This window comes from Phalacrocorax carbo, chromosome Z (assembly GCF_963921805.1).
Source record: "Phalacrocorax carbo chromosome Z, bPhaCar2.1, whole genome shotgun sequence".
Classification (NCBI taxonomy): domain Eukaryota; kingdom Metazoa; phylum Chordata; class Aves; order Suliformes; family Phalacrocoracidae; genus Phalacrocorax; species Phalacrocorax carbo.
The window spans coordinates 12,995,945-13,014,585 of record NC_087548.1 but is presented as its reverse complement, the minus strand read 5'-3'; the positions used below and the strand labels follow the sequence as shown (position 1 = coordinate 13,014,585).

Below are 18,641 nucleotides of genomic sequence, written 5' to 3'. Positions count from 1 at the left end.
TGTCTGAAACCTGCTTGGTCCCCTGCCAGCATACACAAGGAATAAAGACAAGGAACCTCGAGCCACACTGCCTCCCTGAGACATACCATCATCTGATGATGTGATGTAGCCGCCCCCCCGCCCCCCTCCCAGCCCGAACTGACATGTCTGATAGCTGGGATCAACCTATCTCCTTCTGAAGGTCTGTTGTTGGCTGTGGTGGAGGGAAGACAAAGCCTGCAGTGTAGTGTCCCAGCACAGGTAACCCTCAGACCCTTCCCACGGGTGGGCTGAAATCACAAGGCTGCATACCAGGGAGCTCAATCAGCACCTTTTTTATTAGTATGCTTCATAAATAAAGAAATAAATAAAGGTGAGACACCTTGTTCTAATGGGGAAATACAAATTAAATATGGTGCAACATCTGCTAAGCGATGTACAAGCAGGAGGTAACCTTGCAAGACCAGGGCCCCTCGCCACGGGGAAGCCAGCCCAGGCACAATGCTGCAAGCAGCGTCAACCTGGGCAAGGCACCAAATACTGGCATGGCCTTTCATTAACACTTTTCCCCACCTGATGGGCAGATGAACATCCCCATCCCAGCAGGCAGCATGAACATGGCAAGTAAGGGATTGACTGGCATTGCCTCTACGGAGGACCCCAGGACCCCCAGCAGCCCCTTGTGCTTGTGCACAACACTTGTCCCCCCCACCCCACAGCACTGCTCAGCAAGACCAGAAACCCTATGCCAAGGGGAGCACCACCCCTCCCTCTCCAGCTCCCCGGCTCCCTCTGGGAGCATCCCCTGATCTACCTGCCGGGAGCACTGCCCCCACCTTCAAAGAGCATCTCTAGCCCAGTCAGGGACCCTGCCCTCATCCCCCTCCCCTCCAAACCCCCTCCACTGAGCATCCCAGGGCTTCCCAGGCACTGGTTCCCTGCTCAGTGTGGGGGACATGGGACCAGTCCCCCAAAGCACCCACCTCCATACAGGGTGGCACTACCCATCCTGGACCTACATAACACTGAACATCCACACGCCTTCGTCACAACCCCATGCATCCCTTTGCTCCACACGCACACACGTACCCTATTCCCCCTCCCCTGGTCATGGCCAGGCACAGCCCCAGCCCTGCAGCATGGCAGTGCCAGGCCACTTGGCCCAGTACAACCCACCAGGCACCACTATAACACATTAAGACAGGGCTGCTCCAGCGTGGGGTAACCTACCTTGCAGTTCCCCGTCAAGCTACAATGCAACCCATCAGCCCACCCTTGCAGACACTTTGCCAATGCACGGTGCTCCCACCCGTGGCTGATGATGCCAGGGATGCTGAAGGCTGCAGACTGCACTGCCACCCCCAGCGAAGGGATGGCCAGCATCCTGCACCCTCCAGCATGAAAATGAGCCGGGCAGTGGGGCAGTGCTGCCCTGGCAGGGACTGCTTGGGTTCCTGCTATGTACGAGTCTGCGGCCTATGGGTGCTGGAGATGGCGTGGAGTGGAGGGGGCTCAGGTGGTCCCCCATGTGTGGCTGCATGCATGGCGATGCCTGGCAATACAAGGTGCAGCTTGCAGAAGACCCTGGGGGACAAGTTGGCCTTTGGCAGCTGCATGAGGAGCAAGAAGGAACCACCTACAGTTATTGTATTCTGTAATGGCAAGAAAGGTAAGAAACTAGCAAGAAGCTGTGTCTGTTCCTCTGGCAGGGTGGCCTTCCCCAGAGGAGCCTCAGCAGCCCACGGTACTGTACTTGGCCTCCCAGCCACTTTAATAGTCCTCGTCCTCCGGGTGGGTGACGTACATGATGGGCACCAGCCCCTTCTCGGAGCCGAGGCTGCACTGCAGCCAGTCACCATCCACCTTGGAGATGACCTGCAGGATGTCCCCCTTGTTGAAGCTCAGCTGTCCTGCCTCGGTGGCAATGTGATGGCAAAGAGCTTTCACCTCACTGCAGGCAGAGGGAAGGGAGGAAGGGTTAGCTCACCACAGGACACTCACCCCACTGAAGCCCAGGGACCACCATGGGCACAGAGGAGTGAGGAAAACAGCCCCTGCCTCCCCACCCAGCCAGACTCCCAGCTGCCCCTTGCCTGCAGATTGCAGAGTTGGGGTGGATGGAGGCATAGCCTGCATCACTACTCCAAACCATCCCCATGTCCATGAGTACAAAGAGGGCCAGGCAAACTGCAACAGGCAGAGCCATGCCAACTCCAACCCACCACGTCCCAGCACCTGTAGGATGGCCACACGGTGCCACTCACCAGGGAGGGTGGGGAGACAGCCCCTGGGCTGGCTGCGCTGTGGGGGCCACTTCAGGTGGCTCTGGCTGTGGTGGTTCTGGCTCAGGGGCTGCTTCTCGCCACATGCTTGCCCCAACCGTCTGGGCCACCAGCTGGAACACGGACTTGTCCAAGCTCAGCCAGCCAGAGGGCAACCTGCAAGAAGGAGACAGAAGCAGGTAGTGGTAGGGAAGCATACCTGGGGGCAAGAAGCAGCTGTTCTTATGGCAAGGTCATGCCTTAGAGGTCTGCTCCATGCACAAAGTGTGCTGCAGTCCCCTGGCTATGCCCTGGAGGGGAGGGCTCAGTATCCTCCAGACACACCATGGCCGAGACTGGGAAGGACACCTCCAGTAGCCATAGAAGCAGTAACGGTAGAGATGGAGAGGCATTGCAGGGAGGTTTCAGCTACATGGGGCAACTTCATGCCTCCTCCTCACCTGTTGTGCACAACAGGGATGGCTTCATGTTCTGTTCTCAATATGTGTTTTTGGGAGGGATGAGGTGATGATGGGGCCATGCAGCAAGGGCCCTGCCTCTGGAGAGGGGGCTTAGGAGTCGAGGCAGTGGTAGAGCTCAGGCAGAAGAGGAAAACCCCTGAGGCAGATTTAGCAAGGGTAGGAGCAAAGGGCAATGGTGGTGTGCGTGGAATTAAGGCAGGCTGGCAGGGCTCGGCAGGGGTGACAGACCTCTCCATTCACACACTGCATCTGGTGTACCACTGTGGTGTAGCCCAGTGGTTGGCTATTGGCCTGACTTCCACCTGCACTGCTGCAACCCCAGGTTAACCAGACCTCTTCAGCCCCAAACCATCCCTGCCCTTACCTGTTAAACTGCCTGGGATCTTTTTGCACCTTCCTGGACCCAAACAAGTGTCCCCACTTGATGGGCTGGCTCCCCTCTGATGTACTGGTGCTGCTCTCCTCTTGGGGGGCTGCTGCTGCTGCTCCCACTTTTTGCTGGGTCCCACTCTCCTTCTCCTTGCTGCGCTTCAGCTCTGTAAGCACTGAGTCTGGGGGGCTGCCCATCCAGAAAGGCCAGCTCCGTTCCTTCATCTCTTCGCCAGCCGGTACCTGCTGAGGCTTTTCCAAGGGCTCTTCCACGGCTTCAGGACTTGGCTTGTTGGCTGCCTTGGGCCTCTCCTCCAAGGCGTCCTCAGCAACAGGGCAAGCCTCTGCACCCTCCACCACACCTTCGCGGGGGGGTGGTGCCTTGTGGGTCTCTGCTGACCTGGGCACAGTATTCAAAGCCTTCTTCTTCTCATAGCGGATGAATTTCGAGCCTTCAGCTGAGCCCTCAATGTAAATCTGAGAGCTCTGCATGAGCTGGTACCACCAGCCTGCCTGCTTGTCCTTCTTCTCCTCCCATGTCCTCTCTCGTGTCTTCCTCCGCTCTTCCTCCCTGTCACCGTCTCCACAGGAGGCCCCCACCCCCTTGACCCTCTCACTTACATCTTGCAGAGGGCTGTGGTCTGGTGAGATGTCACCATCTCTGGCACCCACTTTGCACACTTCAGGGACAGTGCTGCAGCCGTCAGGATCCTCACTGCTGCCCCGTGTCCGCATCAGCTGCAGGGTGGAGTGTGCGGAAAGCAGCAGGTCCTGCTTCACACGCAGCAGCTCCTTTTGCTGCTGCTGCTCCTTGCCCATCTGCATCAGGTGGTGCTCAAAAAGGAGGTCTAGGTTGAAGGGCAGCAGGGAGAGAGGCTGGAGAAGGAGCAGAAGCTCCTCAAAAAGAGGCTGGCATACACTGTGAGACAGGCACAAGAAGCCCACTGGCTGGTAGTGTGCCAGGATGATATCTGTCAGGTAAGAGACATTAATTAGAGAAGAGGCCCTTGCCTCCTTTGCCAGTGCACAAGAAGCTGCTGAAACTATGGGCAAAGGAGTTGGACACTAGTTTTTGGTCACAGCTGTGCCTGCAGTGCGAGGCTCAGCACTGGGTCAGGGAGCACCAGATGCTCTGGGCAAACTGGCCCAGGTCCTGCTTCCAGTTGTTCCTGCAGCCAGGACCTGCCTGTCAGACTACCCACCAGGATGACCTCTGCCACAAAATACCATGGGAGTAGAGTGTAAATAAAGAGCATCAAAGGGTTGCCACATATTAAAATTATCTTCCCCACCTCCTGGAGATGAACAAAGAGCTGCAGATCTGGCCAGTACCAGTCCCCTGCAGAAAGAGGTGTTGGGGACACCTGAACACAGTCTTTCCAGAGACCTGGCTGGGGTGAATTGTGTATCCTAACAGAGAAGGACTAGCATGGAGCTTTGACTTCCACCTGGGACCTCCCTGGTACACTAGGACTGTGTATGGTCTAGGCCTTTAGCTCAGAGCAGCAGGAACAGGCGAGGTTGGGACACCAACAAGAGACATGCATATCCCCCCTGTGCTGCACATCATGCAGAATTTGGCCCCCACTGCAGCTCACAGCTCATAGGCTCTTACCTTCATGGTTGTAGAGGTGGTTGAACCAGAACTCCAAGGACCGGATACTTCAGGAAGAGAAAACAAGCAGGGAAAGAAAGTGAAAATCGATTCACCCCCTTCATACTGGCTGTTCTACGAAAACAAGTATGGCTGGAAATGGACATTTACATGGCATGAACCTGTGAACTTCAAGTGCTAGTGAAAGGACAGTGGCTCGCTCCCATTGAAATGCACCGACCACAGCCACCCGGCCTGTCATGGAGTCATCCAATCTACTTTACATGAGGCATTGTGCAACCGTAACCCCTAACAACCATGTTTCCAGAAAGTTCCCTCACCATTTAGCTCCTATGTCCTTGGCAGAACTTAGCTTTGCTGAAAAGGACTCAAATAAGACCACTGCTGAAGGCTTGGCCCAAAATATGCTGGTGTCCTTTGCCAGCAGGGCAGAGCTTGTTCCTGCATATGAGTCCCCCAACATTTGAAGACCATGCGGACTCTCCTGCCACTACCAGAGCTCTTGCCAACCCACAAAGAGACACTGCTGCCTTCTTCTGTTTAACACTGAGTGTAGTGTGCACACTCCTTATCCAACCTGGAAGGACCACCCTTGCGTCCTGGACCAGGGCAACTTCTCCTTCAGAACCTCATGCATTGGGACTCACTTAGTTCCAGGAAGCAGTGATTTAAGCAGGGATTTCCAGGAGTAGTTTATGAATGTTATGTCTAACTCTTTATAAACCCTGACAGACTCCTCTGACCTAATGTTTTGGAGCTAAAACAAGCTGACAATGTTCTTCAGTGGGCCTCAGCCACTCATTCTCAGACCTGGCCAATAAGATAGGTTTTGATCCGTCTGGATTTCCCTGAGGCTCACAGATTCTTCCTTCCCTCACCTACAGCTGGGAGAGGCTTCCCAGGTTTCTTAAGTCTTTCACTGGCAACTGTGCCTGTCTGCAGTCAAGGACCAGCACCTGCTGCCAGCCCTGGACAGGGACATGCAGCCAGCCCAGGGAGCCTGCTTACTTGAGGAGGCCAAAGATGAATGCGTTGAACCTCATGGTGTGGTTGGTGAGCTCCGTGTACTGGCTGATCTTGCTATAGAGGCTGTGCAGCAACTTGGTAGAGGGACCTACAGAGAGAAGCAAAATGTTGAGGTTAGTTGTGGTCAGCAATGCCAAAAAGGCACATGGGAAGGAGTTTCAAGGGAAAGACAGATATTGGCAATGCCTGTATGTGCATTGCCCCTCCACCAAACACCAAGATAAGCCCATTCCACCCCAACAGTTAGACTCCACAAGGGAGATGAGTTGTGGTCTGTCCCAGGCTGCCACTTCAAAACTTTGGGAGAGTTTTAGTACCACAAGGATCTGCCTCCCACACTTCAAGGACATCACAGCCCTTGGCTCAAAATCAGCAAGTAAACGGAATATTGTGGTGGATGGTTATAATTTGGGGTGTCTGCAACCACAGAGCTAACCCCAGAGTTGGAGATTTGCCTCAGCCCGCTAGAAGTCTTCTCAGCCCTGGCTGTAAGCACTTCATGACACATAAATCAGCGTGGCCATGCCATCTGTAACCTCAGAAAGGAGTTCTCCTGGGTGGTAGCCACTGCCACAATCCAGGGTGCAGACTGGTACTAGCAGAGGGTGCAGGTGTTGGGGGCATGCTTGATGCTTGAACCAAGTGAGCTGTGTGTGCAAATTTTCTTACAGACCAGGAAAGACCACAGCTCTGCCATATAAAGTAGCTGTGCAGGGCTAAAGACGAAGGTCTAGAAGCACTCTGGAAACTTAGAGGCGGGAAAGGGCTGTTGGGACCATTATAGGAGAATTTGAAAATTTCAGGGGAAATGACAATAAATATTTGGGCAGGGTAGAACAGTGGCTCTTCTGTCTCACAAGAGAAGGTCAACACGCACTCTGTTCTGTGCAGGGAGATGGGTATTATTCTGCATCCCCATCCTTTTAGTCCACCTCCTCCAGCACCTCCCAGCAACAACACGGAGTACCACAGAGCGATGGGCATCGCTGCACACCCTCTGTATATACCTAGCTGGGTGGATGCCTCCACCACGCTCCAGGGGATGTTCCTCCTCTGGCCAATGATCATGTCCAGGACATAAGCCTTGAGCCCATCACTCAGAATGTCCCGGACAGCAGGGCACAGGTATTTCAGGATGAGATGCCCCACGTTGGGGCTCACGGAGCTGTTTCCAAGCTTGGCCTAAGGGAGAATAGACAAAGGGAGAGATCTGGTAACTGCTCTACGAGGTACAGGTGCATGTGAACAGTCCAGCCTCACTTGCCTACTACAGACACCCAGCAGACAATATCCAGGCCACAGTGATGCTCCGCAGCTCCTTGAACAGGCAGGCTCTTCCCCTTCACCCCTGCTGCCTCATACATCAGTTCTGGGTTGCTCCCTGCAAGGTCTGCCCCAGGCTGGGATCAAGCAACAGCTTGGAAAGAGAATATCCCAGCTTGGGAAGAGGATATCCCAGTTAGAAAGCATGCCTGGTTCTCCCTACAGGTACAACAAGGCTGTCCTGCAGGAGGAAGAAAAGAGTAGGGGATTTTTCTGCTGCTGCTCTTGTTGCTATTTTTGAGACAGGAAGCAGCAAGCCACAGGGGAATAACAGCACCGAGAGGTTAAGGAACACTTAAGTCACTGACATGCCAAGCTATAATTCTGAGGGATTACTATAAATAAACAGGGTGAGGGCAAAATGGAGGGAGAGAGCTCAGGTTCAGGTGAGGAAGCATGGAAGAGCCCAACATCAGCAAAGCGGCTACATATTCTGCTATATATAGTCCTTGAGCTGCAGAGGGGTCCACCCGAAGAGGTCAGCCCAAGGCCCTGCACATCATGTTGGTGGTCCCAGGCAGCTGTGTTCAGGGCATAGATTTTACCAGCTCAGCTGGAATTATACTGGCCAGCTGGCACAGGTCCACAAAGGCCGTGAACTGAGACTGAACTTCTGGGTCAGGAATAATCCTGCCTGATCCACTGAGTGTGGGAGCATTAGGGATGGGCACTGCCTTTTCACAGGTCAATCAATGCTCAGCCCGTGGCACACTGGTGTATAATAAAACCCCAGGTCAAAGCCACAGCACTCTCTGGCAAGTAACGTAATGGGGTAATGTTGCTATTATTCCCCAAAGAAACATTGGAAGAATAAGAAATTCACAACGAAGCCTTGAAAAGCTGTGGGAGTCCTAACAGCTCCAGTTACTGCACAGCAATCTCTGCAGCAGCAACAGTTCCAATTAGGGGCAAATTACTCTGGGCTCTGAGATAAGATTGAATGGGCTTGGAATCTCTCCCAGTCAGGTTTCTCCTTGGGGATGGCACTCCAGGACAGTTGTCATGTCCAAATAGTGTCACATTGCTGCCCCAGAGCATCCTGCCTGAAGCAGAGCATTCAGCTTTCAGAAGAGGCACCACAAACACTCTGAGTGTCACAGGACTGCAAACACTGGCTGGTACAAACAGAAGTGAGCTTACTCTGCTTTTCTGTTATTCCAGAAATGGGAGATGGGAGGAGTGCACGCCAAGCCCAGCCAGCCCCACGGGCAACCTAGATGCACTCTGAAGCTAGGCGGTTTGTGGCAAGCGCTTTAGGGGAAGCCCCCAATAGGCAGTGACTGATGCATTTTTTTATCATTGTGGAGCCCTTTGACACATCGAGGGACTTGGGACACTGCACTGTGTCCTGGCACCAGTGCCAGAACAGAAGCACGGGATGTGTGGAAGAGGGAGACACAAATCTCTGCTGTATGAGAAAAAGAGCTGGTGTACTGCATCAGACCAGAAGTCCAGCTGGCCTGGTATTCTCTCTTATAAAAAGCCATGTGTAAGTACATAAGAGAGAGTCAAACCAGAGCAAACATATATAATACTTGCCCTTAATACTCTCACAGCCTACAACTACTTTCAACTCAAAGACTTCATAAACTGGAAATTGTTCCTATGTGTTTAGTAGACCTCAGTGGGTTTTTCTGATCTTCCCTTAAATCCACATACTCTTTTAGCACCCCCAACATCATGCTGCAAGAATTGTCACAGATTTACTATCTGCTGCATGGCTAACCATCACCTTTGTTTGGTTTGCTCTTGGTACTACTACCTTCACTGAATATCCTGTAGTTTTTGACTGGAAGAGAATGGAGAGGCAATCTTTCTCCATCCTCTCCATGTCATGCATGATGTTGAGCAGCCATACTGAAAGCAAGACGTACCTTCACCCCGGGATCCCTGCTGGTTCCAAAGTGAGCCACAATCAGGTCAACAGCAGTGTTGATTGCCTTCACCAGACCTAGAGGGAAAGAACAAGTCAGAAAGCTGCCTGAGGGGCTTCTAGGGGAGACCCTGACCAAACACTTCATGAAGAAGCCCATGTCAGCACATGTGCCCTCTCTGCCAAAAACATGAAGAGTCCTCCCTAACTCCTCACCAAATCTGTTCCTGCTGGTCCCAACACTCATGCATCAACCTGACAGTAGGGCAACCTTTAGAAGTGGCTAACACATAAGACACCCTGTCAGTGTTCCCAAGGGACACGGAACATCACCTTCATGCACCATATCCTGAGGGACCAGAGATGGGATCTGAGGCAAGGAGTATTTTGCTGCTTCAATCCTACAGGGTGGCAGGGCAGAAATCATGCATTTGGCAATCTATATAATGACTTTCAGTAACAAGCCAGTGGTGAGTAATCTGACATCTGCATCAGTACAATGCAAGAAAAGAAGTGGCCTAGAGGGGAAGGCTGCCATCTGGTAATCACCAACAGATACATGGCAAAGGCATGAGAGCCTTTCTGCATAACCCTTGCCTCTAACATGATACCAAGGCAGCTGTCAACAACCCAGTCCTAAGTCTGCCTCTAGGATGGATCTCATCACAGCCATATCTCGTCCTGCTTTGGAATCCTTTCTCCCACCCTTTTACATAAACACTTTACCATGTAGCGTCCAACACACCTTTAACCTAAATTATAAAATCTCAGGCTAGCACATCTGCAGCATGACATGGATTCACAGGTCTGTCCTTGTATGCTGAGAGACAGGTGGCAGCATGTCCTGCCTTAAGAGTATTGCTCCTCTGCCTGCCTGCTGTCTCTGCCCTTTCTTGTGGACTTAAGATGCTTTCTAATCATAATTCCTGGGACAAGCAGCTCAAACGTACTCCATGGCACACTGCATGATGCAGACTACACAAGAACTTGCCATGGAAACAGCTATCAGTCCAAGGGGACATGTAGTTATGAATCTACAATAGAGAAGGACAGGGAAAGAAACCATTATGTCTACAGAGATGACATGAAACAGAGAAATATACTGTTTACTTTATGCTGTGCTATGCCACACTCTCATCCACGCAAGATACATGGACTCACCCTTCTTCTGCAGCAAGTCGATGGAGATGGACTCTGTGTTGCCATCTGGGGAGAGGCAGAACTCAGCAGGGGGTTTCTCTGCTAGTGAGAAGTAGTCAGGGAAGAAGTCAGTGTAGGTAAGCTGGAGTTGCCTCATAGACTGTCCTGCAGGGCCAAGATGGGGGAGAAGGATCAGCCCCAAGCCCTTATACCAAAGCCTCTCCCACACTATTTACTTCTCTCAGATGCTATATCTACACCAGCAGGATTCTTCACACCAGCTTGTCCAAGACTGGGACATGAAGGCTACAAGCTTGTTACTCTCCCAGCAATGGTTTGCAACATGAGCCTGTACAGTTCAACCCCACAATCCACCCAACATCTAGCTCCAGCTTGACTGGGGTCCCATGGGCACTGGAAGATGCTGTGGGAGGTTCACTCTCATAGGCTGGTGCTGGGAAACCTCACTGCACCAAATTCTCAGGGCTGCTGTGTGGATAGCCCTGCCAAGTGGGGTCAAAAGTGGAGCACAGAGAGAATTCCTACTTGTCATACACAGGCAAACATCTACATGCCTTCTGCCTGTCGCCAGGAACAGTCTCTGTTTTCAAGGGGTGACTTCTGCAGAAGCTCTCTCATGCACTTGATTTTCATTTGGTTGATTCCCCAGCCCTATTGTGCTAGGCATCTTCCCATGAAGGAGGGACTGAGAAACTGCTTGCGTTGGCAGAGTGAGTCATAGAACTTTGGGGAATTGCCTCCATGACTTGGGCATGGCCTCAAGAACATTCTGCCTCCCGTGGACCCATTTGCTCCTCCTTGGAGGATGCTCAGAGGTTCAGCTAAAAGCAGCCTGCCCCTCTCAGCCCTTCCTGCCCAGGGTTTGGAGGAGAGGGAGGACCTTAAGGGCAGAGTATGGAGAAGACAGAGCCCCATGGAGCCCTGCAGTGTTGCCAGCTGCACCTTGAGAGGTACAGCCCAGCACCTACCATGCCGCTAGGAGTGGGGCAGATGGGCAGACACCGTGGGGCAGAGACACAAGGTCTTCAAGGACTACGGCTCCTGAACAAGACATGAATTATAAGCTGGACAGAGTTGAGGAGCACTTGCTGAGGTCTGAGCAGGCTCTTGGGCCATTCACTTTCCCCTTGAATCCAGCCCTGAGGCAGGCCTGATTGATCTCAGCTTGTGGAGAAGGGAAGCTCCATACAGGTTGCACCTATCAGTGAGGTGATTTTCACTTTCCTCTTGTACCCCCCAGTCCCACTGTGAGCAGATGCATCATCCCTCCTTCTCAGAGCAGGCAGAGCAGTGATGAGGCCAGGCTGAACCCGAGCCCCAACAGATATTAAACCTGAGCTCCAAGGGATACTGCACCTGAGCCCCAAGGTTACCCCGCCCCAGCAGAAAGGTGGTGCGCACCGTTCAGCTTGCAGTGGAAATGGCTGGTGTTGAGAGTGCCAGGGAGCTCAAAGATGGCGTTCCCCCGGTTCAGCCGAGGCTCTTGCTGCCTCCTGTCTAGACTGCCTGCTAAGCCAGACAGCCCTGAAACACGGTCCAGACCCAGGGGGTTCCTCCGCCTGTACTCCCGCCACTTCAGTGCTTGGGGTGAGAGGTGGTTCGCTAGGATGTTGCAGGCAGTGAGCACCAGATGGAAGGACATGAGCAGATGGGAGGGTGTAGAGGGGAAATGGGAAGAGAGAAGATGAGAAAGAGGAAGGACAGAGAGAGACAGCACATTAGTTAAAAGTCCAGCAGTGTTTCAGGACATTAGCACACATACATGGAGGGAGGCCATGTCCTGGCAGAGCAGGGCAGAAGTCTGGGTGGCCTCACAGCTGCAGGTGTTGAGGGAGCAGTTTGGGATGCAAGCACCTGGCATGGGGTGCTATAAGACCAGCAGCCCCACGCTGTCCTCTCCAGACACACAGCGTAGGAGTTGGTACTGAGGGGACGTGGTCCTAGCATAGGACTTTCTTTTGCAGGCAGAGTGATGACAGGGGCTGCTGGGTGCTGCAGCACCCAGATGCAGCTTTTCCCTGGGCTGTGGCTATAGGGGTGTGTATTATAGGGAGCAGCCATAGCCATAGAGAGCTGGAGATGTTCCAGACTAGCATGTCCTGGCGGATGGGTACCTACCATTGAGGGGCCGTATTCCCATGCTGCTCAGGGGACCAGAGCTGCTGGTCTCACTGCCGCTTCTCCAGTGGGGATCCGCGTGGCCTCCCACTCTGCTCACAGGCATACCACCCACTGAGAGGGGTGGGAGGGACCCACTGTGGAGTCGGTACTCGGAGGGTGGTGGGCTTGTCTCCAGTGGTGCCTCCTTCTTGGGAACCGGCTTGGGGTTCTCCTTTTGCCTCAGGGCATCAGCTTTGGTGGCTTGGGAGGGCTGCATGGCACTGACAACAGGGGAAGACCTTGTGGAAAGCAAGCTGGCGGAGACGGGGCAGGACCTGCTCCTGGGGGGCTGGCTGTCTCCAGCTCTCTCTGCTGTGGGTGAGGAAGAGGAGTCCACACTTTGAAAGAAAGGCACGTTGCATCGAACAGGAGAGTAACTCCCCAGGGGGGACGGCCGGGTTGTCTCGGGGGCAGGCTTCTTAATGCAGCCATCATTGCGGGAGGCAGCTCCATCTGCTGAGCGTTGCGTCAGGAGCGTGCTGTGGGCTTGGCTCCCCGCTGCTGCCGACTGCTCTGCTGAGGTGGCTGAGGCTGAGGACTGGGAATTGGAGATCTGCTGGCTGGCAGGCCGATTGCTGGACAAGCTGTAGAGTTGGGAAAGGCTGGAGGCAAAATGGCTGTGCAGAGCACGGGCCTTGGGTGGCTTGCTGAAATGGTGCTGGAAAACAAAGGGCTGGATGGGCAGAGTCGTGGGACGCTGGTCCTTGCTGTAGCGTACCACAGGCTTGCTGTCTGTGCCACCACCTTTGGGGAAAGAAAGAGGGACAGAGTGTGAGGACAGGTAGAGGGACAGTCATCAGCCCAGCAGATCACAGGCAAAAGGGAATGTGCTGTCAGCTGTGGACAAGCTGAGGATGAGCTAGAGGCCTGTGACACAAGCAGAGTGGTTCAAATCTGAACCAGTTACACCCATCATGAGCTGCCAGGGTGAAGACATGTGGCCCCAAATGCAGAGTTTCCAGCTGTTGACAGCTGTCTGGATGTGTAGGGCATTGCACTGGGTCTTCTCTCTCCCGGTATGGTCACCAGCTTCCCTGCTCTTCCCCATCCCTTGCACCCAGGACAGCACAAGTCATGGCCCTAAGCACCTGCCCTTGACCTGCCTCCACCCAGGCAGTACCACAAAGACATGGCCCAATGCACTGTGGTACAGCAAGGGTTCATACCCCGAAGGACTGTCCCCTCTCATGTGCTGAGAACTCACCCTGCTAAGCACAAGCATTACAAGCACGCAGCTCTGCATCCCACATCCCATTCAGTGCTGTTACAAAGGCTGCTTGCTTCCCCTTCTCCCTCCCTCCTCTCCCTCCTGTAACTGTTTGCCCTCTGAGCACACAGCTTCCTTCCTCCTCCTGCCTGTACCAGATCCCAGCAGGACATTCCTAACCAAATCAGGACCACAGCAGATTTGGGAGAACTTCCAGAAGAATTAGGAGAGCTTCCAACCCTGGAAAAGGCAGATTTGCTTCATCAAATGACCAACAGGAATGTCCTAAGGCAGTGTGCTGGGATATTCTCCTGCAGCTCCTGGTGGGGCCACAATATCTCAAGGGACACAGATGAAGTGTGACACACTGTGCACATGGTGCACAACACACAAAGCGCTGGGTGCACACATGGGGCTGACTGGGATCCCCAGTCACCAGCCATGCCACATCCCAGCACAGCGTCGCACCTTCTGCCTTGTCTCCAACCAACTCCTCCAGCCCACAGCAAATCCTGGGACAAAGGTTCTGTCCCAAGCAGACCCCCCGTGTTACCTGCTGTCTGTGGGTTTTCCAGGCCTCTCTCCCTGTAACTAGCCTTTAGCAGGGCTTGCTTTCCCTCTAGTCCCTGCTCAGACCCTCTAGGCTTGCATGCTGCTCTCAGCTGGTGCAAGGCAGCTCTGCCTCGCTCTCCAGCAACAGGCAGGGGCTTTCCACACGGTGCCTGCCTTGCTGACACAGTGCAGAGGAAGGGACCACAGCAGGGGGTGCAGGAACTGTTGGGATACGTTGTCCTGAGAGCTCTTGTCTGCCGCCTCATCCCCTAGCAGCTCTTGCTCCTTCCAAGCACTCCCTTTGCAAACCAAGAGGGCTGCTCCCATGATGCCTGCTCCCAGCAGAAACCTGCCTGCCCTGTGACCCTGCACCGAGTGCATGTTCAAGGCTCAATAAACAAACAGGACAATACACAAAAAGCTCTTCCTCCAAAGGCTAAAATCTCTCCCACACCTGCCACAGCAATGAGCAACATGTTCTTCCTATCTCCTGCCAGAAATCTTCAGGGCATTAAATGGAGACAGTCTGGTCCTTGTCATCTTAGGGCCTATCTACCACAGCAGTCTGGTCAGAGCTCCATTTAGACAGGCTCTTGCCCGTGAAGCAGGCACAAGAACTGTCTAGGGCAGAGATAGAGGTTTCCTGCCATGCTGGAGAAATGGCTGTACCTCTGATGGGGCTGTTACACAGCTTCCTCACCAGGATATACATGTAAAGGCAATATCAAGGTGGAAAGCAGCTCGTGTCTTATGGGCTTTCCTGCAGAGGGAGCTGGTACAGTTGCCCTCCAGATGAACCTTTGCTGCAATCCAATACACTGTGGAGGGCATGGCCAGGGTATTCCAGCAGAGACACGCAGCTCCTCTAATCTCTGCAGGACTCATGCTTTAAGTCTCAACAGACCCTGTGAGCTCCCTGACCTTGCCTTGAGAGACTGCTGGCTGTGCCTCCTCACTCTTCACCTCTGCCCCATGTAGCTCCAAAGAAGAAAGGCTAAAAACTCCTCAGTGGTTCCCTTCCCTTTGTCTGCTGGGAACATGACTCTGCTGAGCACCTTCAGATCTCTGTCTTAGGAGCTAAAGGCATGTGATTCTTATGGACTGGGGGACTACAATGCCCTGGAAGGGAGACAATCCTCCAAGCTGCACAGACCCTTAGTGCTAATGCCATGTCCTCCCTTATGCAATATGAGAGGTTTGCAAAGAATCTCAAGAGGCTTCAGAAATACAAGGACAAGACATTTGCACTGATCTGGGTCTGAAATCAGCAGAGCAGGGGGCTTTGTCCCAGGGAGTGGTAGACCAGGAAACAAACGGCACAGACACTGGTCTTCTATCACCATGCTGGTTCCTCTGCTGCTCCACTCATGTCCCAAAGAGCAGCCTTTCTTTTTACTTCTCCATTCGGCCTAGCTTGGCTCCTTACCATCTGCTCAGGCTCTAATATCTCTCAGTCCATGGCCACTGGCAAAGCCACCTGAGAAGCTGGCATCTGCCTCTGTCAGCAGGGAGAGAGAGAGGATTGCTCACCTGCCCCATGCCCACCGGGGACCTTCTCACTGGAGACCGAGTCTTTGGTGGAACACAAAGCCTGGCTGTCCCCAAAAGCATGATTTAAACAGAACCCCTCGCAGCTCCGGTTCAGGCCATGGATGAAGGGCATGGGTGGAAGACTCTGGCTGCGGCGAGCTCTTTCTTCAAGGAAGGTTGGGCAATCCCGCTGTGTCTCAGGGATAGGGGAGAACTCCAAGGAGGAATCCCCACTGGACCGGAGTGGTGGGGAAGTGCCATTCTTTTTCCTGCCTTTAGCCAGTTCAGCAAAAGATGTCACTCTCTTTGGGGGGGAACTCTGGATGGGTATTGCTGGACTTTCACTCAGCTTGACTGGACAGCTCACCATGCGCTCCAAGGAGCCCAGCCGGCTGCTGGGACTCCTGTCCAGGTTCTGATCATAGCTCCTGGAGCGCTGCCGGCTTGCGTTGAGGTTAGGTGGTGACACATTCACATAGACCTGACCCTCAATCATGTTCTGGGTGGCTTCTCCCTTTGTCTCTTCTTCACTGCACTCCACATTGCTTTCTTCTTGTCTCAGGTCAGGCCTTCTAAACAGATAGTATTCAGTGGGCTGGGCTGGGCTACCTTTGGTATGGTCTTCCGAGCAGCTAGTTATGGAAGATCCTGCCGGGCTGGGGGATGACTGGGAAGACAAGTCACATGTGACTAACTTATAATAATTTTGAGTAGCCACAACGAGCCGTGCTTGGCTCTGGAAGCAGGCAGTGAGGTCTGAGCTCTCTGAAGTGCAAGGCTCACAGTGGAGGTGGTATGAGTTGCAGTTAGCATCCAGGACAGGTGAGGAGGAGTGTTGACACCCACATACCTTCCCCGAACTCTCTGGGTGATGCGACTCACAAGACATCTTGGATTCTGTGGGTGATGAATGCAAATCCAGGTAAAAAGCTCCTGTGTCTGAGTGGCTGCAGAAGGAAGAGTCACAGGACAGGCTGGCTGAATTCAGGTTAGATCGAGAATGCCCATTCATTTTGTTGTAGAGAGCACTGAAGTTCACCAGCACCCCATCGGAGCTGTTGCAGGAAGAGTCACTGATGTAGCCCATCTGCTGGTCAGTCACTTCAGACTGACTTGATGAACTGTAGCAGCGACAGCGCTGGAGCTCCGAGCTGGAACAGTTGCATGTCCGGCTGTGCAGGGCATCCTGATTCCTCAGCAATTCACCTGTGTTCTGGTTCCACTCCTGGTCACCACCATCAAAGGAGAAGCTAGAGGAGCTGCCGCGATGGCAGCTGCATTCATCCAGCTCCATACGTTCTGAGGCCTGTTGGCACCGGTTCACGTTGTTCCTCTTCTGGATGTCGTCACTGCTGATTTTGTCCTCTTGCCCGTCTACCACACCAGACCGGCTGGCCATATTCCAGGATTTCACAATGTGATTGGAGTCGTGGAGGTGGAAAGGGGGCAAGGACAGCTCATGCAGATGAAACGGAGGTTTGCCAGCCACAAGTGAGTTGTGAAGGTGAAAAGATTTTTGACCCAACTCATCCCCAAAGATGCTGAGGTCTTCGCCCTCACTCAGCAGGAAAGGGTTTTGTCGCTTACTGACACTAGGGACAATCAAATCCCTCAGTTTGCCTTCTTTGTTGTCTGAGTCCTCTGCTGAAGTTTCGGAGGTCTGGAGAAAGCTGCTGTACACCAAGGAGTCAGTCTGTGAAAGGTCTCTGTCTGGAAGGGCAGAGGCCCGTGTAATGCTGAGCTCTGGCTGGCAGAAGGGGTTGGTCCTTTTGCTCACGGAGCAGCACTGTCTATCAGGGACCTGGCAATGCACCAGGGGAATGTGATGGACAATCAGCGTCTCACCAGTCAGTTTGGGTGGACTATCCATGATGAGGAATGATCTTCAGGACATCAGTTAAGCTGGTGCTACCCATGGACAGGTAGGGCTGCACGTAAGAGGCAGGTAGGACACTTGTCATGGGGAATTCAGATACCTAGAGAGATAAGAGCACAAAGGAAGTCACCTCTCAGGAAAGGCAGTGACTCTTTAAAGCATCCTTGGTTTGAATAAAGATGCCAGGTGCTGCTGTGCTGGTTTTGGCTGAGAAGGGGTTAATTCTCCCCACCGCGGGGGGGCGGCTGCCTTTCCAGCTTCCCGCGCTCTGCCGCGTGGTGGTGGGGGGGGGGGGGGCTGGGAGGGGCGGGGCCGTGGCGGGGGCGGCTGGCCCCGACTGGCCAATGGCAGGTTCATTCCGTACCACGTGACACCGTGACCAGTACGTTAAGGGGGGGCAGTGGCGGCTGGGGGAGGGGCTGCGGCGCCTGGGGTTTGTTTTGGTGGTTCGTCCCCCTTCTCCCTCTCCCCGGGTTTGGCGCCTCTTGTTTTCCTTTCCATTGCATTTTTGATGTTGGTTTTTCTATTTTAATTATTGAACTGTTCTTATCCCAACCCAGGAGCGTTACCCTTCTGATTCTCTCCCCCATCTGCCGGCGGGGCAGTGAGCGAGCGGCTGTGTGGGGCTGAGCTGCCGCTAAACCGCAACAGCTGACACGGACTGAACAGACTGGTCCTTGTCAGCACAAGTACCCAAGCACAAGGTCCTCCTGAGCTGTCCTTCAGGGGAAGCTTCACAACATAAGACAAACATGTTTCCCTCCCTGCAGACTCCTGGAACAACACTTGTGCTTCCAGCTGACCCCTCGTGAACTTATCTGAAGTGAGCTACTGATTTCGCTCAAGTAGCCAAAGGGCTTTGGGCCACATGAAGACCTTACTGTGGATGGCACTGTGTGCTCACAGAAAAACATGCAGACGGCACGGGGTCTGCACTTCAGACTGCACCCTGATGAGAGGAGTCCAACTTCTCGCACTGGATTCAATGCCTTTGCCTGCCTGTAGGTACCTGGAACTTTAAGAACCAAACACTGAACAGCACTGCCAGACCTTGCAACGTTAGAGAGACACAAGTCCAGGGTGAGACTGGAAAGCAAGAACAAACTGGATCAGGAAAGCAGCAACCACCATCCTTCTCCAAAATCCAGGAACGCCTATGAGGTCCTGAGATTTTTTAATGGTGCCAGGGATGAATGCCAAAGTATGCAACTACTTATGCATACAAGG

The 18,641-nt window shown here is 53.5% G+C and overlaps 1 protein-coding gene across 3 annotated transcripts in view; it reads right to left on the bottom strand.

Moving 5' to 3' along the window:
• Positions 1 to 298: 298 nt before the first annotated feature.
• The window catches only part of RUSC2 (RUN and SH3 domain containing 2), a 53,699-nt gene continuing 35,356 nt past the window's right edge, over positions 299 to 18,641 (bottom strand). For 2 of the 3 annotated variants that reach the window (XM_064438472.1, XM_064438473.1), the window contains exons 3-13: positions 15,539 to 17,514; positions 12,208 to 12,993; positions 11,491 to 11,691; positions 10,090 to 10,233; positions 8,930 to 9,006; positions 6,740 to 6,914; positions 5,715 to 5,820; positions 4,707 to 4,753; positions 3,087 to 4,062; positions 2,244 to 2,417; positions 299 to 1,930 (exon numbers count right to left, since the gene is read on the bottom strand). In XM_064438472.1, coding sequence (XP_064294542.1) covers positions 1,750 to 1,930; positions 2,244 to 2,417; positions 3,087 to 4,062; positions 4,707 to 4,753; positions 5,715 to 5,820; positions 6,740 to 6,914; positions 8,930 to 9,006; positions 10,090 to 10,233; positions 11,491 to 11,691; positions 12,208 to 12,993; positions 15,539 to 17,408 — 4,737 coding nt within the window. In that variant the 5' untranslated portion in view covers positions 17,409 to 17,514 and the 3' untranslated portion in view covers positions 299 to 1,749. The remainder of the gene's footprint in view (positions 1,931 to 2,243; positions 2,418 to 3,086; positions 4,063 to 4,706; positions 4,754 to 5,714; positions 5,821 to 6,739; positions 6,915 to 8,929; positions 9,007 to 10,089; positions 10,234 to 11,490; positions 11,692 to 12,207; positions 12,994 to 15,538; positions 17,515 to 18,641) is intronic. The other variant, XM_064438474.1, reaches the window with a different exon arrangement.